Source organism: Pezoporus occidentalis, unplaced genomic scaffold, assembly GCF_034315485.1.
Source record: "Pezoporus occidentalis ecotype Australia unplaced genomic scaffold, CSIRO_AGI_Poc_V1 ctg55, whole genome shotgun sequence".
Classification (NCBI taxonomy): Eukaryota; Metazoa; Chordata; class Aves; order Psittaciformes; family Psittacidae; genus Pezoporus; species Pezoporus occidentalis.
The window spans coordinates 3,391,947-3,402,896 of NW_026915888.1; the positions used below are offsets into that span (position 1 = coordinate 3,391,947).

The following is a 10,950-nucleotide window of genomic DNA, read 5'->3' on the forward strand; positions in this document are numbered from 1 at the left end:
GGACGGGGCAAAGGGAAAACAGGGGAACCAGGCGCAAAGAGCCGCTCACCTCCGGAGTCCGCTCCGAGGGCTTCTTCCGCAAAGCCTGTTTGATCCTGGGGTCCACAGGAGCGCTCATTCTACTGCCCTGCTCCTCCGGTCCGCAGCGCCCCGGGCCGGGCCGCGACGGGGGGGCGATGCCTGCAGGCGGTGCGGGAAGGCGGCAGCCGGCACCGCGCCTTCAGCCGCGGCTCCGCCGGGCCCCTCTCGCCGCGGCGGGGCGGGGACGCGCCCCGAAACTTTCCCCGCGCCGGCGGCCCGCGGAGGCCGCGCCGCTGCGCACGGAGCCGCGTGCGCGTTGGGAGCGCTGCTTGGCGGGAGAGGGGGGGGGGTTTAGGTTTAAGCTGGAAACACCGAAATGGGTCATTTTGTGCGGTAACTGCACGGAAACATCGCTTCTGTGAGGGTCCCCTAATAGTGCGTGCGAGGGAGACCCCCCTGCACCCCCCTGCAGCCCTGACCCAGCGCTGGGGCAGCAGCACAAGAGGGATGTGGAGCTGTTGGAGCGAGGCCAGAGGAGGCCATGGAGCTGCTGCGAGGGCTGGAGCAGCTCTGCTCTGGAGCCAGGCTGAGAGAGCTGGGCTGGGGCAGCCTGGAGAAGAGAAGGCTCCTGAAGGGGAGACCTGAGAGCAGCTCCAGTGCCTGAAGGGGCTGCAGGAAACCTGGAGAGGGGCTTGGGACAAGGGCCTGTAGGGCCAGGCCAAGGGGAATGGCTTTAACCTGCCAGAGGGGAGACTGAGAGGAGCTCTTAGGCAGAAGCTCTTCCCTGTGAGGGTGCTGAGACGCTGGCACAGGGTGCCCAGAGAAGCTGTGGCTGCCCCATCCCTGGCAGTGTTCAAGGCCAGGTTGGACACAGGGGCTTGGAGCAAGCTGCTCTAGTGGAAGGTGTCCCTGCCCGTGGCAGGGGTTGGGACTGGAGGAGCTTTAAGGTCCCTTCCAGACCAGACCAGGCTGGGGTTCAGTGACTGCAGTTTCTTGATTCGTGAGCTTCTAAAAGCCTGTGACTCTGCAGACATGTCTTGGGGGGCTCAGACTCCCCGCACCTGACCCCATCCAGCTTTACCCATCTGCCAATGTGGATCTGAACCTGCAATAAAAGTGGTTTTCCAGCTCAGAAGCCCCCTGTGGTTTCCTCAAGCGGCCCTGTGCTGGTTCCCAGGTCCTCCCGAGCCCTTGGTCAGCGGCCCCTTGGGGACACCAGGATGCAGCCGGGCATCAAACACGCCTCGGAAGATTTCCTTCCTTGCACCGAGTCCAATGCGTAACTGTAGGAGATCAAAGCTGCAGGCACACAGCTTGTGTTTGTCCCTTTGTTGCCTCTTTCCTTCCGAATAAACAAGAGTGGGTTTGTTTCTTCCCTTTCTCCGGCTATTCCTTCCCGTTCGCTTCACCGCTTGCCCTTTACGGCACAATTGTCTGTCTCGTGCCGAGGGACTTGGTTCCAAGTCGGTTTATAATATTTCTAGTGTTTCCTTCAACCCCAAATCCAAGAAAAACTGACATTTCCTCAACTGTAGGCCCTTGGGGCTGTGCCTGGTATCACTGCAGGCACAACAGCAGCGGAAGGGGTAGCCTGAGTGTTAAAAGCTGCTATTCTTAACATCATAGAATAGTTCGGGTTGGAAAGGACCTGAAGATCATCCAGTTCCAACCCCCTGCCATGGGCAGGGACACCTCACACTAAACCATCTCACCCAAGGCTCTGTCCAACCTGGCCTTGAACACTGCCAGGGATGGAGCATTCACAACCTCCCTGGGCAACCCATTCCAGTGCCTCACCACCCTCACAGGAAATAATTTCCTCCTTAGATCCAATCTAAACTTCCCCTGTTTCAGTTTGAACCCGTTACCCCTTGTCCTGTCACTACAGTCCCTAATGAAGAGTCCCTCCCCAGCATTCCTATAAGCCCCCTTCAGATACTGGAAGGCTGCTATGAGGTCTCCATGCAGCCTTCTCTTCTCCAGGCTGAACAGCCCCAACTTTCTCAGCCTATCTTTATATGGGAGGTGCTCCAGTCCCTGATCATCCTCGTGGCCTCCTCTGGACTTGTTCCAACAGTTCCATGTCCTTTTTATGTTGAGGACATCACTAACTCATTACACTGCAGAGACAATATAGGATGCTCTCAAAAATGACAGCCAGGTTAAGGACACAGTTCCATCAAGTCTATCAAGACTGATTTATTACTTAGAACTTCCGTGGTAAAATGAGCATTTCTGAGCATCTTGTCTGTTGTTGCTGCAGAGGTCAGGGGTTTGTACTCGTTCTTTGGCAGAACACGTTCTCCTTTTTCAACTTCAGTACATAAAATATTATTTCCAGTAGTGTGAGAATCTTCTGCGATTCCCTGCCAGGAGCCCAACATGAAAAACCGGACAGAAAAAGTTCTCCTGCGTAACAGGGGAGAAGCAAGTAGAAAGGAACCGGAGCATGAATCCTGTGTTAAGAGATTCTCTTATTTTTGCTTCATGTTTGGTTTAGTTTTTTCTAGAAGAGATGTAATAGCAAAACAAGTAATTTATCAGCTCATTTTATAGTTAAAACTCATGGAAAAGATCAGTCAGTACTCTCCAAGTGCACATGACTGGAAAACAACCTTAATGGGAGACTAGAATAAGAAGCAAACTGAAATCTGTGCTATGACAGTCCTCATGGATCTGCAGTAACTCAAATCCTCGCCTTGGTGTTCAGAAGGTAACTCATGCTGCCACCTAGGCAAGTTGTTCAGCATTCCCACAACCAAAGTAACACGGAAGTGGGCATTCAGTGTAGGGATAAAAGTGGTATCCTAAGAATCCCTTTTTCTTTCGCACACAGCTGTCTTATTTATGGTGCATCAGCCAGCAGGCACGCACTGAGCAGTAAACACAGGTACTCAGCAGGAACCAAAGCTGCTGTTCCAGTTTTATTGCTTGGCTCAAGTGACCTGTGAAACAAGACTTCCCTCGCTCCAAAAAATACCTGATTTTGGGTAGGTGATGCTCTAATGGCTGCAGTTATTGCAGGGGCTATTTTAGCTGCCTGGTTTATTTTCCCAAATACCTGGAGAACAATGTGTGTTAGGAGTGTCATGCTCCTAACTGCTCACTGATGTGACAGCTGTCCTCCAGTGGTAGAGCCTGTGTAGTTAAACACTATTAAGAAGCTTTCACAAGAGAGTAATTTCAGGGCTGGGATTAAAGGATGTGGCCAAGCAGGATGCCTGTTGCCTGTGCAGAGGGGAAAACTTGCTTCCCTTTTGTCTGGACTCTATCACTGCCCAAATAAAGCATCATTGCTTATTGCTTAGGTTCTCATTTGTTGTAAGAGTTTATCTGTAGTTTTAGATACAATACTGGAAGGTGTCTGGCTATTTATACAGATGAGCTGCAGCCTCAGGAGATTAAATGTTTCTGCTTCAAACACCCGTGAATTTGAGATCAGCTAAATTACAAAGAACATCTCCTCCTCCTGCTATGTTCCCTCCATTGTTCTGGTTCACTCTGACACTCCCAAGGATGTCTCTTAATCTCACGCCTTTCACCACCATGTGCACACCCCAGATTCTTCAGGGTAGAACTCAGCTTCCTCCCCTCTCCCAGTGGGAAAGAGAGATAATCATCATCCACTGAAATAGGTTTTTACTTGCAGTTTGATGTGTTCTCTCTGTTTCTTGTACCCGTGAGTTCTATTCCAGCCTGGCAGTTTCCTTCCTCTCCTCTAATGCTATTGTTTTTAATTTCTTAGCTTGGAAGGGGGGAAAAAGTCCTTATCAGAGATTCATGCACATCATTGGCAACAGCTACTGGCTAAGTGTGTGGTTAGCACACCACAAGGAAGGCAGATTCATTCTCTGCTGGACAGGAAAACAAAATGTTCTGGGATCCCCCCAGGGGAAAGAATCTCTTCAGACCCTTTTACCATTTATGCTTATTGTGGTGATTAACTTCCTGGGTAGAACATTTGGGGGATAGTTCAGTAAAAGTGTGTGACATCGGGGAGGGGAAGGGGTAGCACTTTGGTGCAAGTGTGCCTTTTGCAGGTAAATTCCACCTTTGCAGATGGCACGAGGCTGATCATCCCAGACACCCAGGTAAGAACATTCACCTCCTGCCTCACCAGCGTTTTGCAGCTCCAGTTTTCATTTCCTGAAATGATGTCCTACAGAGTGTGAAATAGCAAATCACTTCTGCAAAATCAAACCCAAGAATGCCCATTCTGTATTGTACCACTGCTTTTTGCTCCTTTGGAGGCACAGCTCCCCATCGTGCATATTCCTAGAGCTTCAGTGCAGAGGATAATGGTAAACAGTAGAAATGAAGCATGAGAATTGGGAGATCTTTTCCTGCTTTATCAGAATGGTTGAAATTAAAACCCATCTTTGTTCTTTACACGTTTCCTTCCACATATGCATTTTCCTGAAGGGTGAAACTGGAGAGCCGTGTACCCATAAGCATTTAGAGTTCATCATAACAGTCAAATCCTTATTTTTCAGCCTTCATCAACAAGACTGAAGCACGTGGGAAGCCTAACACCTTTTAAATGCAGGGATACAACACTTTCTCTACTCATGCTTTACCTTCAGTGGCAACTTTCCTTGCTTTTCATGATCCCTGTCACACGTCTTTGATGGTCTCTAAGGTGCTGAGTGCTGGTGTGAATGTACTGTGAATACAGTGAGCCTGGAGATTGAAAGGTCTTAAGATTACATTAACATGCAAAGAGAGGGGGATGACAAGCCCCAGCTGCTCCCTGGAGCAGACTGAACTGCAGCTCCGAGTGGAGACATGAAGGATTTCCTACTCTTAGCTCCCAGCTGAAGGGAACATCTCTCAGCTGATGGCACTTTATGGGATATCCACAGGAGAAGCTTCATGGAGGACTGGTGGAAATGCTGAAATAACCAATATTTAACGTTTGAGGATGCAGAGTGGGGTTTGGAACATCACACACTGGCTGTTGTGTCAGGTAATTCCCAGCCAGTCACACACCGGATCGCTTCTGGAGTCCTAGTTCCCAAGTTAGGAGCAATCTGCTAAAGCAAGGAGTGAATCAGGTTATTTGCTGTTCCTTTACTAAGGTTTCTATGAAAACAAAGAGGTGCATTGACACAGACTCTCTGAAGGTTGCCAGTGAGGACAGTAAAAGCTGTTTCTATAGACCTGAGACACATACATGTCTGTTCTCATTTCCCTCCCATGTCCAGAAGTGAACAGACATGAATCCAGAAGGGCATTCCTCTTCCTTGTCCACTGTTTGGAAGGTTCAGCTGAAGCAGGAACGGGTGCCTGCCCATCCAGTGCCTGAGCCACACTCTTCTGAGTGGGATCAGGAATGGAAGGGAGTGCTCAAGGCCAGGTTGGACACAGGGGCTTGGAGCAACCTGCTTTAGTGGGAGGTGTCCCTGCCCGTGGCAGGGGTTGGAACTGGATGAGCTTTAAGGTCCCTTCAACATAAACCATTCTGTGACTCTCTGATTCTGACTCTTGCCAAGTCACCAGAGCATCCAACCCACCCCCAGGCATGTTATAGTGTAGAACATTATCACAAGTGTCTGATCAAACAGAGCAGGAGCTGACAAAAACATTCAAACTTGTTACAAAACACCATCGAACATAAAAAACCAGCTGGTTTGCTCAAAGGCAGAAGTTTTTGCCCCAAACAGATACACATTCCGCAGCGGAACAGCTCTGTCTGAACCAGGCTCTTTCATCAAATGCTTTTCTGTCTTCTGCCGGTTTATTTTTACTACACACAACCTACAGATACTTGATTCCAGCCCCAGCACTTTGCTGGCAAAAGCTAGAAGAGCATATGGACCTGTCTAGATATTGGAGGTATCCAGCAACAGTATACAGATGTCCAAGCTCTAGCCTGAAAAAGCTGAAGATGGGGGTGGCAGGGGGGAAACCTGCCCTGACAGGAGGCAATCTGGAGCCTAGTGACAGCCCCATTTGCATTTGCTTTGTTGTTATAATCAGGTTAAAACCTCAGCGGAAAGATTTGCTTCATTTGTGGTAGGAAACCTCATGCCAAAACCCATTAGAAAAGAGAGGGGGGCAAAAGAATGGGGACAGATAAAGATGAAGACTGTAAAGAAAGAACACTCTTGCTATGGAAACTCCCCAGCACTGAGCCGGCATCAGCAGCCGGATTAGCATCTCTCATTCCAAACATTTAAGGTCTCTTTCATTAATGTTGGGGTCCACTTAAAGTTATACAACTACAAATTGCAAGATGTTTTCCCAACCAGTGGGGACTTTGTGACCCGTTATAACCCGGTGAGAACATGCAAGGGTTATTTGTATTTTTCTCCAGAGTAGCTATTTTCAGAGGCAAAAAGCCAAACACTTGCATAACTCACCACTGCTGGGCTGTGTATCTGTGACATTTGTAAGGGGACAAGGCTTTGGCTGCCGGTGTTGAGCTAGGAAAAGAACAGGGCATGCGGAGAGGAGCCAGGTTCAGTGTGATAAAGAGCAGAGTAAATAGGATTGCAGAACTTCCCCTTTTTTGAAGAGAACGGAGTAATTCTCTGAGCATGTGGAAAAATAACAAACAACCTCTGGTGCAGCCAAGTAGCAGGCACCTCGTCTAGACTTCGTCTGAGCTGGCCATCACCTACATGAAGAAATTGGGAATAAACACCCGACATGCTATTCCTCTGCTTTCTGCACTCAAATCCATGCTACTTGGTTTTTAACTCCTATGAGTTACATTATGAGTTATACTCATATAACACTATGAGTTATATTATTACAGCATTTGGATCAAGACCAAGGCTGGGGAAGAGTTGCAGTTCTTACCATTTCCTTGCTCGCTGGTGCCAGGGTACTCTGCAACCATGAGCATCGCTGTTGTAGCCGAGACGGGTGCAACAGCTGAGCAGCATCACCCCAGCTCCGCAGTGCCTGCAGATGTGTCTGTGTTTCTCTGTGTGTGTATAAGCTATAATTTGATTGCAAAGAAGTGTTGCACAGTTTAGGAGGCTCAGTCCAGGCCTGGGAGCCAGGAATGCTCGGTGAACTCATTGCGAAGTTATGTAGGCCAAAATTCCCTGTATCATCCTCTGCTTTTAGTCACATTTCGATGCTGTCGGTCTGATTTGTTCTCATGAGGAGACTACAAACAGCTCCCACTGACATTAGCCTTAGAAGTGCTCAGCTCCTTCACACTCCTCAGTTGGGTCCCCTCTCATTGAAGCACTCGGTGTCACAGGCTTTTATCATCTGTCTTCGCACGATGACGTGCATCCTTATTATTCCCTATGATCTGTTCTCCGGCTTTTAATGACCCTCCAGAGCTAATGAGATGTTTGTTCCCCCACCCAAGCACAACCATATGGATGAGATGGTATCAGGCAGCTCGCTGAAACCAGTAATTCTCAGGCATGCAGAGTATCCAGAAAGTTCCTGTTTTCAGTGCCTTGGTTTTAGTCTTCAAATGCAGAAGTGTTTGGCATTGCTCACATGATGCCAGCAGCACAACAGAACAAACTGTCTTCTGCAGACCAAATCCTGCCTATTTTTAACTTAAAGATCTGCAGATGACTCTCCTTCCATTTGGTGTGGTTTTCCTCCCCGCCATGGAGAGGCCTTGGTAACGCCACAGCCATTCTGGTGCGCAGTAGATGTGATTGATGGTGGAGGATCTTGATGCACAGCAGTGTCCTAGAGCCTGTGGTGGCCTCTTGCCATAGCCCAGAAGCTCTCCTGCAGTGGAAAGCTGAGGTGCTCCTGCTGAGACACCACCAGGCTTTCTTTTACCTTCATGCATCAAACAGCCAAGACACCCGAGGATGCTGAAGGTACAGCAAGGGCCAGTGCACAGCGCTGGCCTCCTGGAAAACCTGGCATTATCCCGCTCCACTTGGCTCTTATCAGGCCGCCCCTGGAATACTGTGAGCGGTTTTGGTCCCTGCTGTACAAAAAGGCTGGGGATGGGTTGGAGAGGGTCCGGAGAAGGGCCACAAAGATGATCCAGGGGCTGGGCAGTGTGTGAGGAACGGCTGGGAGAGCTGGGACTGTGCAGCCTGGAGAAGAGAAGGCTCAGGTGACCTTGTCAGCATGTGCCAGTATCTCAAGGATGATCCTTGAGGTCCCTTCAAATTTGGGATTCTAGGATTCTCCTTTCAGCACACAACGTGGGGAGGTACCTTCACTGCAAACCCACCCCAAGGGGTTGCAGGGCTTTCATCCAAGGGGAGGCTGTGACTAATGTGCAGCAACTCCTGGAGTTAACGTGAGGGGAGAGGGAAGCGTTCCTCCATCCTGTGCTTTTCAAGTAGAAGATTGTCCTGGTTGGGGTTTAAAATGCTACCAGCGCACCCATTCGCAGTCCTCGAATGAAAGGAAGCATTGTGTGAACCACAGGGAGAATGTCCCTTACTGTAAGTGGCTGGGAGCAGGGGAAATAAAAGCAGAACAGCAGCGAGGTGAAGGTCAGACGATCACATGAATCACACGGTGATGCAAGTGCTGGAGTGTGTGGCTCAGTGCACCGCCCAGCCACACCAGATGCCACTGAAGTACACAGATACCACTTAACCTGCAGCCACTTACCCACATGGGAGGGATTTCTCAAAGTGGGGTTTTTGCTCCTTCCCCTAGAGCAGGTTGCTCCAAGCCCGTCCAGCCTGGCCTTGAACACTGCCAGGGTCTGACTGACCATGAGTGGAGCTGGGTACCAGAGCCCCCATGAACATGAAGGCAGCTGGTTGTGACTGTGGCACAACCCCACAGTGATGGTGCTCCAGCAGTGAAACTGTTGGCAACACAGTGGGCCAGGAGGGTTCTGTCAGGGGAAGCATTTTCCTTGCTGCATTATCAAGACCCCACATGCTCCAGGAATGATGCTCAGGGTGATGCTCAGCTGCCTCTTCAGTTGACACTGAACAGGAAACCAGCTGCATCACAGATTCATTAGAGATGCTGAATGAGCTCTTGTGCTTTGGCTGCAGGTGATGAAGGCAGGGGCAAGCACTCCTGCTGGAACAAGTCCTCTAAACCCGCCTCTGCTGTGGGTGTTCTGGAAAAGAGGGAATTCACCCGGATTGCTGAGCCTGACGACTTGTCCTGGGTGGAATCTGCATGGACTCCTGCCGAGCCACTGACCAAAGGGAGAGCTGCTGCAGGAACCTGCGACCCAGCGGGGTCAGCAGCTTCCCAGCCAGCAAGCCTGGGAAAACCCAGACAAGGATGTGACAGTGAGCTCCAGCACAGCTGAGAAGCTGTGGTTACATCAAGGATTGCTTCCCCCTCAAAATGGGAGTCGGAATTCAGGGCTGGGAAGAGCTGCAGTTGCCAGGAGCAGCAAGGGTTTGCTCGCCCAGGACAGGGCCATTGGTTTTGATCCTAAATCAGTTCATACTAAATCACTTCAAAGCCTTTGGTTTTCACCGATCTGTATCGGTTTCCATAGGAAGAGCCTGCTTTGCAGTACCCTATGATTTAAGCTATGATTTGGAGATTTAGGCTGTGTGTGCCTCCAGGCTGATGGCTTTTACAGCATAACCAGCCCCGGAACGATGTTGTGTGAAACGACAGACATCAAGACTTCAACTGTTGGAGCTGCACAAGGAAAACAAGCCTGGAGAATAAAGCCCACGAGCATTAATTATTGCTGCACAAACCACACAGCTGTAATTATCTTGTTCCCCAAGAAGGTCTCCAGCAAATTTTATCAGTCCCATTGTTAATACATGCAAACAGGAGCCCTCATTCTTTCTGCTCTTTGGGTAGTGATCAAAATTAGCCAAGATTTCTACTTATGGCTGCTATTAATAAATCGAGTCCTTGAAAATCGGGGAGTTAATTTCTTAGGATTCAGAGCACTCAATCAGCTATTGAAAAATATAATTGCTGGTGGCTGTAATTTGGAAGTAATTAGAGAAGAATTGCTGAATGTAAGCGTCGCAAACGCTGCGAGGTTCTCCAGAGGGAAAAGTGTCTCCAGCAGGAAAACCGAGCGCACAAACCCATTTGTCCCCTCCCCAAGAGCCACCATTCACAAACGCCTCTGTAGCACCGGGACCTGTCCCAGTCCCTGCACCAGAGCCTCTGAATGAGGGTGTTTGCTCAGGAGACCACCATCAGTGGTCCAGTCTCAGCACTGGAGCCATCCAAGCGACTTGCCATCATCACCCCTGTAGAGACTCGGGCTTTGTCCCCATGTTCTCCCTCTGCTGCCTCTGTGCTGGCTCTGCGCTGTTCACAAACTGCTTTTCTTTTGGTGACATAAAATCCCAGCCTGGTTTGGGTTGAAGGGACCTTAAAGCTCCTCCAGCTCCAACCCCTGCCATGGGCAGGGACCCCTTCCACTAGAGCAGCTTGCTCCAAGCCCCTGTGTCCAACCTGGCCTTGAACACTGCCAGGGATGGGGCAGCCACAGCTTCTCTGGGCACCCTGTGCCAGCGCCTCAGCACCCTCACAGGGAAGAGCTTCTGCCTAAGAGCTCATCTCAGTCTCCCCTCGGGCAGGTTAAAGCCATTCCCCTTGGCCTGTCCCTGCAGGCCCTTGGCCAAAGCCCCTCTCCAGGTTTCTATAAACCCATTCTATTCCTCAAGAACACTGGAACACTTTGCCTTTAGGAAGCAGGATGTTCATTTCTCAAGGGAGCGCTTGCTCCCATCTTTCTCACACCCTTCCGTCAGAAACTGCTTTCATTTTCTGTGCTGCTCATGGAAAACCCTTGTTTTTCCTGGGTCAAACTCCACCATCAGCTCTGCCACCCAGCACTGCCACACGCAACACACACGTGTCGCAGAGCTGCGGCTTCAGCCTGTCCTCCTCGAGGAGGAAACAGCAGTGAGAGCAGCCCTGCCTCTGCTGCAGCACAGCAGAGCCGCACACGATGCGCACAGCAGGACGTGGCTGCAGCTCCCAGTTCCCCAGCAGTTTTCCAGCTGGGTCTGTCCTACCAGCGGCACCAGA

General features: G+C 50.2%; 1 protein-coding gene and 1 long non-coding RNA gene across 9 annotated transcripts in view; both read right to left on the minus strand.

The window, feature by feature from the left end:
- The window catches only part of RAPGEF6 (Rap guanine nucleotide exchange factor 6), a 115,680-nt gene extending 115,380 nt beyond the window's left edge, over positions 1-300 (minus strand). For 3 of the 7 annotated variants that reach the window (XM_062638116.1, XM_062638114.1, XM_062638115.1), the window contains exon 1: positions 50-293. In XM_062638116.1, coding sequence (XP_062494100.1) covers positions 50-118 — 69 coding nt within the window. In that variant the 5' untranslated portion in view covers positions 119-293. Of the gene's footprint in view, positions 1-49 lie in introns of all 7 variants that reach the window. The other 4 variants (XM_062638118.1, XM_062638121.1, XM_062638113.1 and 1 more) reach the window with 4 other exon arrangements.
- A 1,900-nt stretch (positions 301-2,200) lies between these two features.
- LOC134173756 (uncharacterized) lies at positions 2,201-7,804 on the minus strand. Of its 2 annotated transcripts, none has more exons than XR_009968390.1 (2): positions 6,826-7,804; positions 2,201-5,051 (listed from the first exon to the last, which is right to left on the minus strand). It is a non-coding gene; the product is annotated as an uncharacterized LOC134173756 (long non-coding RNA). The 2 variants fall into 2 exon arrangements; XR_009968389.1 differs by having other exon boundaries at positions 2,201-5,054.
- Between the last annotated feature and the right edge of the window lie 3,146 nt (positions 7,805-10,950).